The sequence below is a fragment of the Drosophila persimilis genome, unplaced genomic scaffold (genome assembly GCF_003286085.1).
Source record: "Drosophila persimilis strain 14011-0111.01,24,50 unplaced genomic scaffold, DperRS2 tig00000000-arrow-pilon, whole genome shotgun sequence".
NCBI classification, from domain to species: Eukaryota; Metazoa; Arthropoda; class Insecta; order Diptera; family Drosophilidae; genus Drosophila; species Drosophila persimilis.
The window spans coordinates 18543045-18560868 of NW_020825288.1; the positions used below are offsets into that span (position 1 = coordinate 18543045).

The 17824-nt window shown below is 38.9% G+C and overlaps 5 protein-coding genes across 5 annotated transcripts; 3 read left to right on the plus strand and 2 right to left on the minus strand.

The window, feature by feature from the left end:
* Positions 1-728: 728 nt before the first annotated feature.
* On the minus strand, positions 729-1466 carry LOC6591432 (abnormal spindle-like microcephaly-associated protein homolog). Its single transcript, XM_002016700.2, has one exon. The coding sequence runs from the start codon at positions 1373-1375 to the stop codon at positions 938-940; it is 438 nt and encodes a 145-aa protein (XP_002016736.1). The 5' UTR covers positions 1376-1466; the 3' UTR covers positions 729-937.
* Positions 1467-4376: 2910 nt separating this feature from the next.
* LOC6591433 (DNA replication licensing factor Mcm5) lies at positions 4377-6897 on the minus strand. The gene is made up of 4 exons (XM_002016701.2): positions 6728-6897; positions 5562-6672; positions 4678-5499; positions 4377-4617 (listed from the first exon to the last, which is right to left on the minus strand). The coding sequence occupies exons 1-4, from the start codon at positions 6880-6882 to the stop codon at positions 4501-4503; spliced, it is 2205 nt and encodes a 734-aa protein (XP_002016737.2). The 5' UTR covers positions 6883-6897; the 3' UTR covers positions 4377-4500.
* Positions 6898-7938: 1041 nt separating this feature from the next.
* LOC6591612 (protein arginine N-methyltransferase 1-B) lies at positions 7939-9291 on the plus strand. Its single transcript, XM_002016702.2, has 4 exons — positions 7939-7964; positions 8027-8302; positions 8370-8599; positions 8658-9291. Exons 1-4 carry the CDS (start codon positions 7962-7964, stop codon positions 9277-9279), a joined length of 1131 nt encoding a protein of 376 aa, XP_002016738.2. The 5' UTR covers positions 7939-7961; the 3' UTR covers positions 9280-9291.
* A 3501-nt stretch (positions 9292-12792) lies between these two features.
* LOC113565662 (39S ribosomal protein L37, mitochondrial) lies at positions 12793-14249 on the plus strand. The gene is made up of 4 exons (XM_026988336.1): positions 12793-12987; positions 13051-13398; positions 13455-13732; positions 13787-14249. Exons 1-4 carry the CDS (start codon positions 12812-12814, stop codon positions 14206-14208), a joined length of 1224 nt encoding a protein of 407 aa, XP_026844137.1. The 5' UTR covers positions 12793-12811; the 3' UTR covers positions 14209-14249.
* Positions 14250-16137: 1888 nt separating this feature from the next.
* LOC6591613 lies at positions 16138-17510 on the plus strand. Its single transcript, XM_026995340.1, has 4 exons — positions 16138-16265; positions 16349-16504; positions 16575-16741; positions 16812-17510. The coding sequence occupies exons 1-4, from the start codon at positions 16138-16140 to the stop codon at positions 17492-17494; spliced, it is 1134 nt and encodes a 377-aa protein (XP_026851141.1). The 3' UTR covers positions 17495-17510.
* Positions 17511-17824: the final 314 nt, after the last annotated feature.

Genomic DNA, 17824 nt, shown 5'->3' on the forward strand with positions numbered 1-17824 from the left:
CCGGGAAAGTTCCGCTTAGGGAGCTAATATATTCCATCAAACACTGCAGTTTTATTTTTTTATACCCCATACTCAAAATGAGTTTTGGGGTATATTAGATTTGTGGTGAAAATAGATGTGTGTAACGTCCAGAAGGAATCGTTTCATCGTTTCCATCAAGTATATATATTATTGATCAGCCGAGTCGATTGAGCCCTGTCTGTCTGTCCGTCTGTCCGTCCTTATTAGCGCCTAGTGCTCAAAGACTATAAAAGCTAGAGCAACGATGTTTTGGATCCAGACTTCTGTGATATGTCACTGTTACAAGAATATTTCAAAACTTCGCCCGCCCACTTCCGCGCCCACAAAGAACGAAAATCTGTGGCATCCACATCGCACGCACTCTTTGTCGTGTCTTTAAATATTAGCGGCGTCTGCTGGAGGAGAGCCATACTGACTAAGTATCGGTTATATATAAATGAAGAGTTGCGGTCTCCGCACAATCAATCATAAAGCTCATATAGAAACGGGCAAAAAACTTCGGACCCCGAAACTAGCATTCCTTTCTTTTTTATAATTTCATCGACTTCCAACAAAATTTGCTACAGTAGTATGGGTAGGAATGTGACTTTGTACATCTCGTACATTTATTTATGTACATATATTCATATATCCTGGGTACATATACCTTTATAGAATGATTTTAGTATGTTAGCCGAAAATAAACAAGTGCATTTATAGCCTTGAAGACTAGTCGTCTAATAGTGATTTATTTTTTATTTTATACTAAGTGTATGTTAATATATAACTATTTACAATGCATAAACTATAACTTAAACGAATTTACATAAAAAAAAACTCGAAACTACAAATTTTGTAGTAGTACATACATACTACTGTACATGAAATCTATTAAATAACACAAGTCTACCCGTAGTTGACTCGTTGTGGTGTTTCCTTATGTCTGCTTTAATTCCTTGCGAGCCCTAAAACCGCGAAAACCAGCCTGAATTTTCACAGCTGCTTCTGTGGCCATTTTTTGTTTCTTTCTAACAAGAAATCCTCGAAATCCGGCTTGAATTTTCGTAGCACAACGATCTTCAACTGATTTCGCAGCGTTTTCCTCTTTTGCTGAAATCGAGTCATCATAACGGGTGGAATTCATTTGGTGCTCTATATGGGCGCTATTATTGGGACGATGGCGCTGGTTTTGGTTCCGTTTGCTTTGCAAATTTAAAAACCTGTTTCCGAATCTGTTGCTATTAGCGGGTTTTGTTGACTGGTGAGCCTGTTTGCGAACACGATAGCCACGGAATCCTGCTTGTATCTTAATGGCTGCAATTTCTTCAGACTGCAAGGACGATGAAGTTTCCGGGGAGCTTGGGTAAATGTACATGATCTTCAGCAGCACTGCGCCAGTATGCGGGTGATTTTAGACGCGTTTTAATGCCACCAATACACAAATTGGTTCGAGGCCCGAACGTGCTCGGTCGAAATCTAAAATTGTACTGACATGCAAAAGACGCGGGTTCACCGAATGTACAATGAAATTTTTCATTTTCATTCACAAAACAAAGGCCCCACTCAGCGCTTCTGCCTTTGCGTTCTCCCATATGGTCGATATTCATTTATGCATACATATGAATCTATATACATATGTATAAATATGCACACATACCCGTTTTTGTTTATTTGTTAAATGGTATCTATGTATGTAGTCATATGTACATATCTACACTTCATAGATCGAATTTATACCCTTGCAGAGAGTAGTCTAATTTCGATAAAAAGTGTGAAATGCGAACGAAAAGTATCTGAAGAGTTTATATATGTATTATAGTCCTGGTTTCTGGTCAGCATTCACAGTTAACTCGATATAAGAAAGTTTATTGCTATCGAAGATATTCGTAGTTTTTATTAAGTTATCTGTTTATAATTTTCGGCCTTTTATCTGATATAGTGATCATTTTTCTACTTGATTTGTGATCTGATTAATTTCATTGTTAAGGTTAGAGTAATTTTTTGGTTACCGTTAGAGCGGTTTTTTTTTTATTAATAAAAAGCAGATAGATTCTAACAACCCTGCGCCCAGTAGAAGAAATATTCTATTCCTGCATTTTTTCTAACTGTCAGAGCAGTATTTCAGGTCAGGTCCGTATGTATGAACAATGCAGATCACGGAGAATATAAGAACTAAATGAATCAAAATTCTTTTCCTCCCCCTTTCTTCAAAGCCAACCCGAATATCTTATTGTCCAGTTACTCGACCATATCTACTAAATATCTAATAAATAAAATTTGTTTCTTTTTATTTGTGGAATGCATTCCTTAAGGCACTCATTAGTCGAATTCCCCCTGATATCCCCAACTGAACACGGGGTACATCATAGTCGAGTCACACGACTAAAACGTTCCCTTATGTACGGTTAATGTTTTTGTTTCCTTACATTCATTTCTGAAAAATTCGTGGTTGGGGATGGTTCAATTGAAAACACCGCTACATAACTCCCTGCAAGTCCGCTTGTTTTGCTTGTCGTATGTATGCACTTGTTCATGTAAAAATAGAAGTGGACAGCATGCGCAGCATCCCTATCATCAATCAACAGTCAGGTCAGCGGTAATTGAAAAGTACGTACAAAAATATGAATGATTGTTGCTACATATGTACGTACGTATGTATCTATACAGTCGTAGAGGAACATGCATATTGAAATATCAATTTAAATTAAATCAACTCGACCCTGGATTCGATGCAAAGGGCAAAGTATCAATTTATTAATAAGCCATTAATACACAAACATACAAACATGCACATATGTTAATATGATTGTAGAAGCACTCAATATAGAGAAACCGCACTCTCTCTGTCTTCTGACATACATTTATAGATTTTAAGATCTAGCTTCCAGAAATCTTATTCCTTCCGATGAACTTTAGACAACCTATACAACCTATACTCAGCCAGAAGACCCACATAATGCACACAAAGACGGACAGAAAGACATGGCTCAACCGACTCGGCTATTGCTGCTGATCAAGAATATAAATACTTTACTTTACTGGGCGTTACAAATATCCATTTTCCGCACAAATCTAATATACTCCTATACTTGAGTATCGGGTATAAAAAGATCTTAAAGACAACAAGAGCTTAAGATAATACTGCCTGTTCGAGCTTTAAGGGTATACGTGCTGAAGTTGGCTTACTTACTGGCTTCCTACATTTATACTGACCAGATTTCTGCAACACACACAAGGAAATCTTTTTTATCCTACAAAGTATAAGTATAAAGTACTATAAAGTAGTAAGTATATAGGAAGGTATTTATTTTTGTGCAGGATTACGATCCGAATCGATAGCCATGGTCCTAAATCTTCCTATTTCTAGGCAAACTAGGTCGTCAACTTTAAAGCTATATTGTAAGATGCAACCTCGATCGATCTACTATATCATACATATAAATATGTACAAATATAACAGGCTTTTACTGGCCGTCGAGCTGCAAGGTTAGAGAGACTTTAACGCGGCAATGTGAATTCTATGCATTTAGTAGATTTTTTTCACCCTTCTTTCAGTCCCAGTGGAGATTGCTCAGCACTCACTTAATAGAGTTATACCAAAGACTATTGTATAGACTATTGTATAGTCTTTGGTTATACGGAATGTGTTCGTAGCCGATACGTTATGGAACGAAGAAAAACCTGGGCAATGCCCATACCCATCTCTATACGAAGTGAAAATACACGCCCATACATAACACTATTTTTGAAAATATATATGCGAGTATATATACATGTATACATTTATACATGTTCCTGTATGCATACTATATATTTATTATATGTATGTATGTATGTACGTGTATGTACATCCATACGAAGCTGTTCATACGCAAATGTACTAATTGAGTTTTGTATAAGAGGAAGTAATAAACGTTCTTAAACAGAAGAAAAAACATTTTTTAAATTGGCTCGCAGCCAATAGAAAATATTGGTTTTGTGGATTGCTCGAATGACGTAAGGAATACTATGCAACCAGCAATTTCGATTTTGAATATACCATTCAAACTGATACTTATAATAGGTTTGAATTATGCATTTTTTTCAAATCGAATCAAATCATTCCAATAATGTACCACGACTATTGTGCCAAATACTAAAGGCTACCTTTTTCGTGATGGGTATGAACACCAGAATACATACATACATACATATGTTAATACATACAACGTACAACTAAGCTTCATAACATACTACTTACAACTTTATCGAAGTTGTCATACTAGGACAATATACGACAAATTCTTTACAGTACAAGCACACAGCACACAAATTATATTTATAAATGGAAAATGGCGAATTAAAAACCCATAACCATCCGAGTATGTAAATGGGTATTACGCCTAAAAGCATTTTCTTTATTAAATTATTTTCATATAATAAAAGTACAGTGACAAAAATTAGCTTACTCATTTATGATGCTAAAATAATGACAATAATAGTAAGTATTAGTAAGGGCAACTAGCATATGCGGTATAGCATCTTGCGTTGCATTCTGTGCTGAAGTTCACCACGTCGAATCATCGTGTGAATGACTTTGACTACAGTACGCTCCTCGTACTTTTGACGTAAAAAGTCCTGCAGAACGAAACGAAAAGTTTTAATCAAATTCATTTTTCTATACGAATGAATTGTTACCTGTAAGATATTCTGTTCAGAAACTTGAGATCCGATAGCAAATCGACGCTTTAATTGTTTTTCAATACGGTTAAGAGTTTCCTGGTCTTCCTCTGTGGTGAATCCCTCAGCACCGGCCAGGCTTCCAGTCATAGCTGCATCAAGAGTCGATACTTGGAAAAGTCGAAGGGCCTCATTGACATGATCATCGGCGACAAAAGGAAGCAAGCGTATTTTTGCTAAGGACTCTGAAATTCGAATAACAGCCTCTAGCTGGCGCACTGTAATCGGAATACTCAGCCGTTTGTCTGCATTTTTTTCCTGCTGACCGGCACCACTTCGCATCAGCACATAGCGGCTCTTAAGCTTCTCGCCAGCAGCTTCACTTAATCGTGGCCCACAATGGGTGCGACAGTAGTGTATGTACTTTTTAAATGTGGACAAAGATATTTCACCTTCGGCTGGCTCGGTTGGTGCAGATTTATTGGAACTAAGATGCACGTTTATGATGTGCTTTGCGAGAGTAATATCACGTGTCTCATCGTGTACGTCCTTAACAATAAAAATCATGTCAAAACGAGATAATATTGTGGGCATGAAATCAATATTTTCCTCGCCCTTTGTATCGTCCCACCGGCCAAATATAGAATTAGCAGCTGCTAAAACCGAACATCGAGAATTTAATGTGGTTGTAATGCCGGCTTTTGCAATGGAGATGGTTTGCTGTTCCATTGCCTCGTGTATGGCCACCCGGTCATCTTCACGCATTTTGTCAAATTCGTCGATGCAAACGACACCACCGTCAGCCAACACCATGGCACCTCCTTCCATGACGAAATTGCGCTGAGCGAATAAGATTATAAGCTAAAAGAAAGTTTTTCAAACTAGTTTGCAAGCCTGCTTACCGTTTGGGGATCCTTCATAACCGATGCTGTAAGACCAGCCGCGCTAGATCCCTTTCCTGATGTATACACGCCAATGGGGGCTACCTTCTCGACAAACTTTAGTAGCTGCGACTTTGCCGTACCTGGATCCCCCAACAGCAGTACGTTGATGTCCCCCCGTCGACACAGTCCATCTGGCAGCCGCTTGCGGGACCCACCAAAAAGCATGCAAGTTATAGCCTTTTTGATGTCTCGAGAGCCGAATATACTAGGAGCCAATGATTGAGAAAGGCGTTCGTATATATCTCCTGAGGCAGCCATGCGTCGGAAGTTGTCCTCCTCATCGGTGGTTATATTGCTATAGCGAGAAATGGCACCAGCCCCCTCTGCATCCACTGTTATGCCCACCACCCGCATATAGGGCGCGCGAACACCCACAACGGCCTTCTCTCGACCATCCTGACGAGAGGGTTTACCCACTTTTCGAATTGAATAAATACCTTGTATGAGAACACGATTTCCTGGCACAACACGTTCGCACAGGGAACGGTCACAGAATAACTGCAAATGTCGAGGAATCTCTCCTTGAGGGACAAAGTCTGGTAGCTCTTGCAATTTTAGCGTTTGAAAATCCACGCATTTGCACTTGTCCGGCATTACGAAGAACGGATCTAGGGGACACTTTGGTCGTCCCGCCTGTTCCGTTGTGCATTTTCGTGGCAGGGCGTAGCCTTCTAGTCCGGGATTTACTCTGAGATTTGGTATAACAGTGCTGCACGACAAGCACATAATGGAAATTTTTGTTGCCTTTGCACTAATGCCGGATGCGGCCACAATTATTCCTGCAATTTTAACCAAGCGCGACACGCATTCTGATTTTAGTTCACGTATATTGGTGGGGTTGGCATTGGAGCTCAATAGTATTTGGATATCGTGCATGTGCTCTTCATGCTCGGGACGTGGAGCTGTAATTTCGTCAGCCACTTCCAGAGCAGCCTCTTCAAAAATTTGCAGATGTTCAGTTGGCTGTTTGTTCATTTTATCGGCAAGGGCCTCATCAAATCCCACCAAATCTTCCATTTCGATTTCCAGAAAATAGCGTCCATTGAGGTAGTTGCGTTTCAATGTGTCACTACAAAAGAGTACTTAAAACTTCCATTTGTAAGTGGGATTTCTTTATAGCTTACCGGTATTTATAAAAAAAGTTGTCTTCGTTGAATGTCCGAATAAACTCCTTGTATCTTTTCTTGACCGCTTGCAAATTTATTTGCGCACAGTCCGACTGCTGATCGTTTCCGAAATTATCAGAAAAAAATACACCAGCATCATCAAATCCCTCCATTTTTTTTAGTTCGTTCTAGAAACTTAAAAATTAGGTTTTTTATTGACAAATCTTAACTTCACCTAGACGCCTCGATGAAATAAATTTTTGCCGCCAAAATTAACTCCGTCACACAACTTGAACATTCTTAGATAGTATCGGGTATGCGATATTTGTATTCTCTTTTTTTTGTTTTAGTATTTTTATGAAATATTTTCTAGTATTTTTTAAAAGGCGGCTGATTGTTAGTTTCCGAAGAAAAGGAGTGCAATTTTCTCAAAACACCACAACCTTTTGGCATTACTAGACATTTAAATTACGTTTTCGCCTTATCGCAACAACCCAAAGACTCAACCTAGTTTTAACAGCATCTAATACTAGTCCATTAAGTTAGTTTATCCATTTTTCAAGAAATCAGTTTTATATATGTTTCTTAGCTTAACCACTAACCATACTGTATGGTTAGTGGCTTAACAGACACCTTCCCCCTGATAGGTAGGATGGCAATAGATCGTCCCAATTATATATTAACAGTGAGATTTGCCGTTATGTTTTACAATGTGTATATATTTCTGTCTTTACACGGTAGATTGGTTCCTGAAAAACCGTGTAAAAAAATACTTTGATCGTATGCAAAAAAGGTGTTTGCTTCCCTATCACTAAAACCCAAAAATTAAAATTAGGGAAAAATTAGAACACTTTCAAGAAAAAAATTTGCGTGTAAAAAATGTCTTTACCAAACACGTCTGATTGCATTGATATTTCACAAAATACTAATACATTTCGTGTAAAAAGAGAATTAGGTGCATATATATATATATATATATACATTGTAAAACATAACGGCAAATCTCACTGTTAATATACCGCGCAAACATTTTTTAGCGCGTTATATATATATAGGCACTTTTGGGAGTACCACTACTGTCACTAATAATTATGCCCAAAAAAAAACCCATCTCTAGGAAAAGTGCTGTAAAGGAATTTTATAAAGCAGCGTGTGTAGTGAATAGTTTTCGACGTTCACTTTGTACTTACAATCGCTTAGAGTTTTAATTTTTTCAGCGAAAAAAAGCAAGGAAGTAATAAATATAACGAAAATGGTATGTTGTATATGTGTAGATTGGGACCATTAAAAATAAAGGCAATCAACGCTATTCCTCAGTCCACTACAGATATACCCATGGAATCAGCTATCGAAAGTGCGACCGGCCTCACACCTAAATCAAACAATGTGCTTAAAAAGTTTTCCCAGAGCGGAGCCGGGGCCGGGGCATCTCCCGATGCATCCAGTGCCCAAGCTGATGAAATGACGTCGAGAGACTATTATTTTGACTCGTACGCCCACTTTGGTATTCACGAAGAAATGCTTAAGGACGAAGTGCGCACCGTCACATACCGCAACGCTATGTACCACAATAAGCATTTGTTCCAAGGCAAAGTACGATTTGTTGAAGACATTGAGTTAAATGCTTTTTTTCACATTTTTTAAATGGAATTTATTACAGATTGTTTTAGATGTTGGATGTGGCACCGGCATACTTTCTATGTTTGCTGCAAAAGCCGGAGCGGCCCAGGTTATAGCCGTAGACTGTTCGAATATCATCGAGTTCGCACGACAAGTTGTCATAGACAATAATTTGCAGGACATTATAAAGGTCGTTAAGGGAAAAATCGAAGAGATCGAGCTGCCAAATGGTATCCAAGGCGTTGACATTATAATCTCTGAATGGATGGGGTATGCTCCGAACTTCTCTTTTCATCGGCTTATAATAATGTGCGCAATTTTTTTTCAGATACTGCCTTTTTTATGAGTCTATGCTTGACACAGTATTGTATGCACGAGACAAGTGGCTGAAACCCAATGGGATGATGTTCCCAGACAGAGGCACCCTTTATATTACAGCTATCGAAGATCGCCAGTACAAGGACGAGAAGATAAACTGGTGGGACGATGTTTACGGCTTTGATATGAGTTGTATACGCAAAGTTGCTGTCACTGAGCCCCTCGTGGATGTGGTTGACCCTAAGCAAGTGGTCTCCACAGCCTGCTTGGTTAAAGAAGTGGACCTATATACGGTGCAGAAGGCAGATCTGAACTTTTCGTCCAAGTTTAATCTAACAATCAAACGAAATGACTTTGTGCAAGCGTTAGTCACATATTTTAATATCGAATTTACCAAGTGCCATAAGCGTCTAGGCTTTAGCACATCGCCAGACTCTACGTACACTCATTGGAAGCAAACTGTGTTTTATCTAGATGATCATATGACAGCTAAAAAAAATGAAGAAATAACAGGCACGTTCCAAATGAAACCCAACGATCGAAACAATCGGGATTTGGACTTTGTTATTGATATACATTTCAAGGGCGAGCTATCCGAAATTCAAGAATCTAACACGTACCGTATGCGTTAATTTCCATCATAACGAAAACGTAGTCTATATGCTAAACTTCTTTCAAATATGAAACATTGACTAGACGTAAGATGTATTCCAGTGCGAAATGTGCAACGAACTTGTGTTGCGCTGTCTTCTAAGTTTAGAGAGTACCTTTTGCTAGTTTACATAATACTTTTACTTGTGCGCCTGTTAAATTATTATTCAAAAATACTTCTAAGAAAAGTTGTACAGTAGCACCTCAATCCTCACATAACATAATAAATTGTGCATCGAGCACACCATTGGCTGGAAAAACAAATTTTTTTATACTTTAAAGGTATACTCTTATCTCAGATAATGGTGTAACGAATAGGCATGCCCAGGATTGGAATAACATTCCGGATCTACAGAACACGGTTAATCCTGGCTTCAAGTTAATTAAAACCACACCTAAATTACTAATAAAGTCTAAGCAATTCTAAAACTAGCTATTTTTGTATTCGTCTTCCGGAAATACAAACAGTTAAAACCTAACAAATTTCTCAGTAAAATTTGATTCAGATGAGATCAAACTAGGTTTTCGCATTAAATTTGCAAAAATATTTTTTAAAAATTTAAATCTATAAAAATATGTATTGTATAAACAAAAAAATGCAGAAAAATAAAGAGACTTTACGCAGACACCTTTTTGGTTCTGCTCATCTACGGACACTTTTTCTGTGAGCGCTTGAGGCACTGTCTTTAAGTTTTTATTGTAAGACACGGTCGTGTGTTCGCTCAACCGAAGAGACCGCAACTCCAAATTTATATCCGATACTTAGTCAGTATGGCTCTCCTCCGGCAGACGCCGCTAATATTAAACGATACGACCAAGATTGCAGAGTGCGGCGAAATTTTAAAACTATCTTGTCAGGGTCCAATATCACAGGAGTGTGGATATCAAATTTGGTTGTTCTAGCTCTTAAAGTCTCTGAGATCTAGGAACTCACATTTTCCAATAGGCAAAGTTGACCATGGAACCTGTGTGTTAGAGAGAGACAGAGCGAGAGAGAATGAAATTGTTTTCCAGATTCTGGCTATAATAATTATACGATCTGGTTCAGATTTTGCATTCTATAAGATATAGTCATCCTCTACGATTCGACATTTTCTGTTTTCTCGCATCTTTGAAATTAGAACCGCTATGTAAGAGTAGAGACGAGAACAAAGGAATCATGAATCAACGATGCCGGACCCAAGGGTGAGTTGGCCGATGGTCAAGAAAGTGTGCGGTAAGGAGTGCGATAAAAACTAACCAGATATATACATAAATGATCCAAATAAACTAACATACAAAATACCTCTCTCTCCTTTCCTCTCACATCGGACCCCATAGTTCCGTCCCTTCCCCACTCTTATACAAAATTGTTGGTTTAAAAATATAAAAAAAGTTTCAAATTTAAAGTTATTTCAAGAAGTCGGAAAATTGTGTGGAAAATGTTAAATAAATTTGTGATATAGATACCGTGACCAAGAATATCAAATCCTTCACAACCTAGCCGCAATGCAATTAGGTTACGGAACATTGCGAACCAACTACGTTAGGTTAGGTAGAGGCTGCTGGCAGGCTCGCTATGAGTAAGTCACAAATAGGACGGTTTTGGCTCGTTGTGGTACCTCTGAGGTCGGCAGTTAACCCATCTGGATTACTTTACAAAGATTGCTGTCTTTCTGGGAATATGTCCCAGACATGTTGACATTTCTGAAATGTCAGCTATGAAGGTCGAGCCCAAGTGTTGTAGCCTTCTTCTGCTGAGAGCTGGACAGAAGCAGATGCTTTTTTCATCTATGATCTGCCATGTTTGCCGAGTTATGCGACATCGTGGCACTAATTGCCACAAATCGTCTATTAGTATTGCTCATTTATGATAAGCCTACAGTTTTCCATTGCCATACGAATATCCTCCTTGTCTTGGAGTTGGAGGATTGTAGTACCAGATCTGTCCAACTCGTCTGCAATACAATTGCCCTCAATATCCAGGTGGCCCGGGACCCATATAAGGCTGATAGCAAATTTGATGAACCATCTCGGGAAGAGATTTGCTGTATAGCATTAATAGCAAGCCGCAATTTGTTAGCAGCTTAGCTGTATAAATGTTTAACTGAGTTGCCATGACGGTAACTAATGGAATAAAGCTCAGAGCTTCCCTGATTGCAATTACTCCCTCTTGGAAGACGCTACAGTGATCTAGGACCCTGGAGGAGTGCCTCCGACCTTGTCATCCAGCTTAAGTCCATCTATGAAGATGTTTATGGTCTTATCCGGAGATCCATCGAGAAATTCGTCTCTGTGAGGGATATTTGTATTGAAAGGAGTATCTGCTTACTCCCTATTTAATATGGATGAGTAACCTATGTTACTGTTACGCGCGGATCCCAGGCAAATCGCAGCCCTCCTCCCGCCCAACCGACCGAGGGGCGCTGCCGCATGACGCGCGGTGCGTAGCCGAACCGAACGCGTACATGCAGGAAAGATAGTTATAAGACTAATATTCGAGGAAAATTAGCACTACACTACTAAGAAACTAAACATGCATTCAAAATACATTTACGAATACCACTACAATTATTAATTACTAGAAAGGTGAACGACGATTAGCCAATTTAATAAGAGGAAGAGAATTAGTGGTGGATATAATATGGTAGAGGGAATTATGTTCCGAGCATAAGACCGTAAACGGTTCCTGCAAGGAATAATTCGATCTACCAATTGGAAGGAACAACGGTATTAAATTTATATTCAGTCTAATAGGAATCGTGAAGTTTGGATTAGAAAAGCGTATCCTTGACTTATTGTGGTCTCAACTTTTAAAATCTTTTTTTTTTTTAATCTTGTTAGGACCTAGCGGAATATATAAATGTTGTATGTGGAAGTATTCTGACTACAACGCATAAAATACAGCATGAAAACAGAAACCAAACAATCGAACCAAACATTGTGAAATTATTAAAGGTTCGAGAAGAGGGATAAAAGGGGAAAAACACGTTTATTGCACATATGTATATTCCTCACGAAAGGATTTATACAATTTTTGCTGTACTTTAACTGTGCAGAGTCGTCTAGATGAGGAACGATTATTTAGGAATTGTTATATATTAATTTCTATGGCAATGAAACAACTTTTGATTATATTTCAAAGTATTTATTCAAAATAATCTGAGCTTTCTCCGTTCACCGTCCTCCTCCAGAGCACAACTAATATATACCTACAAAAACATTCCAAGTCTTAACAGATTAACGAAAGCTTAAACGAAACTGTTTGATAACCAATTTTCTTAAACTTATTATTATGCGGAAAACAACAAAAATCTAATCTCATGTTCCATTTTTCGTTGTTCCAAATGGACGATAGTTTTCTGAATATAATTTTATACAAAATATCGAACAGTATTGATATAGAACACAACTCTTGACTAGATAGTTTTGCATAACAACGCATCACCAATATATATTTCATAACCAATCTACCTAGTAGATTTTAACTTTTTAAATTTTCTTTATAAAAAGGGACAGTTATAACTTATTTTAATGCGGCTTACTAATCAGCTATGCGCTCAACATATTGGGTGGCATTTTAAGAAGCATTGGCTAATTCAGGGCAAGCGTGTGCCGCGTGAAACTGGCGCTGCCGCTGAGTTACTAAGACTTTCAGCTCAAGTCAGGACACCTAATGACTTATTAGCTCCGAAAGAAGAGAGGCTTATGTGAGTAGGAACGTATATAAATACATATATATAAATATATTTTCGTGATTAATTCAAAAATAGGTTGGACTTCATTGGAACAAGTCCAAGAGCGATTTCCGAGAACAATGCGCATCCAAAATCGGATTCTACTGCTTGCCATTCCTATAATGATAACAGTCTACTAATTGGTGGATTACCCCAAGCCCAAGTATTGACAAATACTATAGAGGTTAAAACGTTTCCTCCAAAAATCGAAGAAGCTGTTGCTAACCAGAAGTTGCCAAACGGTATTGATAGAAATATTCGAAACGCTATTTTATCTGCACATGTGCTTGATGCTGAGCAGGTTAAATTGCCTAAAATTAAGTTGATTGAGCGACCTGCCTTTAACTTGCCTCGCAACTATGGAATTTCCCACGAAAGAATCAAGTAACAGGCACCTACCTCTCAATTTATGGCATACAATAATATGAATTTATTTTTAGTCGACTGCTAGTAAACAAAATATTACATGAAATTGAAAAATGGGCCGGTCGATCCCTCACAGTACGCCGAAAGCTGTTTGATAATGCTGCCTTTAAAGCGTCATTGAATAAAGACAGTGATAAGATTGGATTTGCGATCAATGCAAATAAATTAGTTTGCTCTAATCGTGCGATTGAAGGTGTGAAATTGAAGTTTAACGGCACTTTGCCTGATCTGTACCCAATGAAATGTACAATTTCAATACCAAAAAAGCCTATTGTTAAAAATGACTTCTATCGTAAGTAATAGGAATGAAAGCGAATTATTCAATGTAAAAAAATCATCTTTTCAGCGTTTCGGACAGATGCTACCTGCTCTCATCCACACACCGTTTTTTCTTTCTTTGATACAAATTTGGTAAACACTCATGGATCCGAGGTCACAACTTCTCAATTTCAAGCACGAACATTATTAAAAGGGTTTGTAGTTGCTGTAGCACGGGCCAAGCATTTGTATGGCGCCTCCAGTGAAGGAGATCTTGCAAAACCCATCGTTGTACAAAGTGTTCAGACCGACGGTAGGACATTTCACTTTGGTGTATTCCAGCTGAATACCCTTGATATTAGTTCTAAGAACTCTTTAAAGAACTATTGGTTCCACAGGGAGAGTTACGAATTATTTTCCAAGTGCGGTTACGAAACAGGGAGGCCGTATTTAGATAATTACAATAGCGACATCTTTCGCATACTTAATGCACTTTATTGTAGCTCCTAAAATATACAAAATAAAGTTTTAAACAACAAAATTAAAACAAATTACATTTCCCTTTCAAGAGGACCATACGCTTAAATGTTGTCAGTATTTTTCATACAGGCGGTATATAAGACAGAGTTAGCTAACCGATTATATTGTAAAGCTTTCTGTATGCGGCAGATTATTATATATTTCTGTCGATTTAAACGGGTTGAAGCTGTTTACTGCCCAACTTATGTTCCGTTTTGTAAGGATATGGTCCATCGATTCTACCGATCCCTCTCCTTGGAGGATGTCGGCTCGGTGGTTGTGCATCCGGGGAATGTGTGGGGACTCCTCACTGGAGTTGGTCCACGTAGCATCATTCTTTTTGAGGTAACCTACCGAAGGGGTAGTTTTTGAGAGAACTTTCCAGAGTCTTGCGGCCTCCGAAGTTTCCTCGAATTCGGAGAAAAATTTTTGCCAGGAGGCTCTTTTAGCCTTCCTCGTTTCCTTTTTGTATAGTGCTAGACTGGTTTTATAGTCTGTCCAAGGGTGAAGGGTGTCTAGTTGCTTAGACCACCAGGGTGGTTTCTTTTTCCCCCTTGGTCTGGTAGAAGGGAATGCTGCCTTGTAGGCTTTGTTGCACGCATCCGTAAACCTGTTCACAAGACGGTTTAGGTTATCATCCGTGTTCGGGCAATTAGGGGCGTTAGGAGGGAGTAGTTTCTCCAGGGTTGCGCTATATTTTTCCCAGTTGGCTTTTCTGGGGTTGATATAGTCGGTGGGTTTGGGGATCTCGAAGGATAATATCGTCTCGATATACTTGTGGTCTGAGAAGGAGTGGTCTCCTAGGACTTTCCAGCTCTTGATTGTGCCCTTGCTCCATGGCATTGAGGAGCTCCGCCGACGCTACCTTGCTTTTACACAAGTTGAGCTGCAGCGCAATCAACATCATTGGTGGCTGGCTCAGTTGCGCCTGACGCGTTGACTACCAGCGTCAGGTCACCGTCCTCCTCTTCTTCCCGGAAGTCTTCGAGCGCAAGACCCTGGGCGGTCTCCACGATGGATTCGAGACCTAGGTCCTTTTACACCTCGCCTACCTGTAGGGTGTGCGTTTCCTTGTCCTCGGGGTGGCGTTTTTTGGGGTGCAGGTAAACGCCGCACATGCCCCACGCCATCTTCCCAAATCTGGATTAGCCTGCTGTCCACGACCTCCAGCTTGGTCTCCTGACAGTTGGCAGACCGTGCACGTCAGCCTACCTTAGGGTTGGGTTGGCGTTGCACTTCAGTATTTTTACCCCATTGAGCCACCCAGCAGCATCGAAGGTGGGGTCGTCATCCATCTGCGCAAACAGTGCAATAGTTATTGGCGTTTTGGCCGCTTTCGATGGAGGGGCCGCACTCTTGGGCCCGCGTTGCCGCTTGCTCGCTGGCACTCTCAGTCGTGTGTTGCTTTTTGGCGGCCATCATCTCCTCCACCTTATTCGAATTCACCGTTCGACACCCTTTTTTGTGACAGAAACAAATTATCTCAAATATCGACAATTTTTAAGATTTTGAAGATATCAATTTCCTGTGCCTGCGGTATGAAATCAGCTATAATAGACGGAGTGCAGGAATATGTATATGTATAATATAAGTTACATAAATCATAAGATAACATACATACAAACTGTTTATCAGGTGCTAATACAAAAAAGTAAAATTCGGACAACCAACAGAAACCGGTGGAAAATATGGAGTGTTTCTAGCAACATAGCAACAAATAATGTCGACTTTCTTTCAGTGTAATTAAGTACACACATATGTATGTATGCATGCATTTCTAACTACTTTATGTGATACCATAGCAACAGTGATGCACTAATTTGTTTATGCATCGATGTATTGACTGCTAATAAAAGCACTTGGGCAAGTTCTTACACCACTACACATTTAAAATTGAAAAAAGGGGAAAAATTCGGTATCATGAACAAGCAGAAGTCAAATAATAGCTCCAATAACAGTGGAACATCTTCGGAGACTAGTGAGACTCAAAGTGTTGAAGACCATCAAACAGTTTTACTATCTAACAATCGTAGTTTATCATTGAGTAGGTAAGGTTCACGTTGGTTGTCTGTTCGTTTAAATATAATTTTCAATATGTGCGTAATCCAACATAAAGCTTCTCATAAAATAGGGCCAAAAATAGCTGGAAACGTATGAAGGAACTGGCTTCAGAAAAGGAAAAGGAAAATGAATCTAAACGCCCACCATGGCGCGCAGTTAGCGTGTCAACGCTTACCAAACCTGACAAGAGTGCATTGCTGCGTGCTAAATTACTTGATGCATCAAGGTAATCAATATTAAATACTTTATATAGTAATTGATAATAATAATAGACAAAACTGTTTTTGCCGCTATAGACGATTAAGAGCTGGAAAAGCAAATGTAGGTCTTCAAACGGACTTTGTGCCGACTAAGCTTATGAAAGAAGCAAGCGTGGATGCACAATATGATTTAATTTTGCACAAAGATATTGGGATTCTTACCGATGGACAATATTGTAGGAAGAAGGATGGCTTTCAGCAGTGTAATTAAATTTTCTTTGAAATATTGAATCAGTGAATCACTTGAATCATTTAATCGGATGACCATTTCAGATATTTTGACCTATTCCATGTCACAAATGACCGACAGCATTGCTACAGTTTCTCGGTATACACAAACGCTTCTGCCAAAAGCTTATAATAAGGACGTCATTAATAGTTACTTAATACAATGTAACGAAGATGAAAATGGTATTGTTTCAAATTTGGAGACGGGTTTCGATGATACAATTACTAGAATACGAAAGTTGTATTTTGACGAGGAGTCTCAATTACAAAGACATGCGGTAGGCGCAAATCGTGTCGGTCTAAACTTAACACCTACCCTAGCCTCGTGGAATTTTGATGATGATCCAGTTGAAATGGAATCTGATCAACATTTTATACCTTATACCATAGACTCGTACAGCCCGTGGCGCAGTTTCGCACCTATTCCTTTTCAGTTGAGGGGCAATTCAGTTATTGGAACTATGAAAATTGATTGGTATGCACTGCTGCAGTCTATCGATGAACTAATAAAGGAGTCAAACCATTTAGTAGACAAACTTGAACACATTATGCTGGGCAATAGTTTGCATCAAAAAACTTTTTTGACTAATATAGATCAAATTACAAAATTCAAGTCTAGCAACATTAAGCCCCCATCTGAGCATTGGTTGCCAATCATTGAACAACAAGAGAAGCAATTAAAAGCTATTTTAAGCACGCCTGAATCCAGTTATGCTACCCCCGAATAAAGAATATGTTCTTAATGTTTACGGAATAAAAACCCAGTCGGAGTATATACATATATATATATTAGGGGTAAGATCCCTATGCACGCGCTTTGCTCGATCACGCCGATGTGAGTAAAATATCGGGAAAATTGTATATGCATAATAGAGATATGACAAAGCATACAAATCATGCGTTTTATATGTAAGCTTGATTTTAGATGCTCCTCATCCGTTCAGAACGAACTAAATATGTACCTACAGAACTTCTGTGTAGGTAATCGTGGTTTCTCTCTTTCTCTCTATGTTTTCAAATCACTCATAGCAAATACGAGCAAAATTGAAAGAGAACTC

Bases quoted from the DNA above. Each gene is read 5' to 3' on its own strand.
- LOC6591432 (XM_002016700.2), bottom strand. From the start codon at position 1,375: ATGTACATTTACCCAAGCTCCCCGGAAACTTCATCGTCCTTGCAGTCT.
- LOC6591433 (XM_002016701.2), bottom strand. From the start codon at position 6,882: ATGGAGGGATTTGATGATGCTGGTGTATTTTTTTCTGATAATTTCGGA. The intron at 5,500-5,561 runs GTAAGCAGGCTT...TTATTCGCTCAG, and splicing joins TTATGAAGGATCCCCAAACG to CGCAATTTCGTCATGGAAGG. The intron at 4,618-4,677 runs GTAACAATTCAT...TTCGTTCTGCAG, and splicing joins CTGAACAGAATATCTTACAG to GACTTTTTACGTCAAAAGTA.
- LOC6591612 (XM_002016702.2), top strand. The intron at 8,303-8,369 runs GTACGATTTGTT...AATTTATTACAG, and splicing joins AGCATTTGTTCCAAGGCAAA to ATTGTTTTAGATGTTGGATG. The intron at 8,600-8,657 runs GTATGCTCCGAA...ATTTTTTTTCAG, and splicing joins ATAATCTCTGAATGGATGGG to ATACTGCCTTTTTTATGAGT.
- LOC113565662 (XM_026988336.1), top strand. From the start codon at position 12,812: ATGCGGCTTACTAATCAGCTATGCGCTCAACATATTGGGTGGCATTTT. The intron at 12,988-13,050 runs GTGAGTAGGAAC...ATTCAAAAATAG, and splicing joins CCGAAAGAAGAGAGGCTTAT to GTTGGACTTCATTGGAACAA. The intron at 13,399-13,454 runs GTAACAGGCACC...ATTTATTTTTAG, and splicing joins ATTTCCCACGAAAGAATCAA to TCGACTGCTAGTAAACAAAA.
- LOC6591613 (XM_026995340.1), top strand. From the start codon at position 16,138: ATGAACAAGCAGAAGTCAAATAATAGCTCCAATAACAGTGGAACATCT. The intron at 16,266-16,348 runs GTAAGGTTCACG...CTCATAAAATAG, and splicing joins CGTAGTTTATCATTGAGTAG to GGCCAAAAATAGCTGGAAAC. The intron at 16,742-16,811 runs GTAATTAAATTT...TGACCATTTCAG, and splicing joins GAAGGATGGCTTTCAGCAGT to ATATTTTGACCTATTCCATG.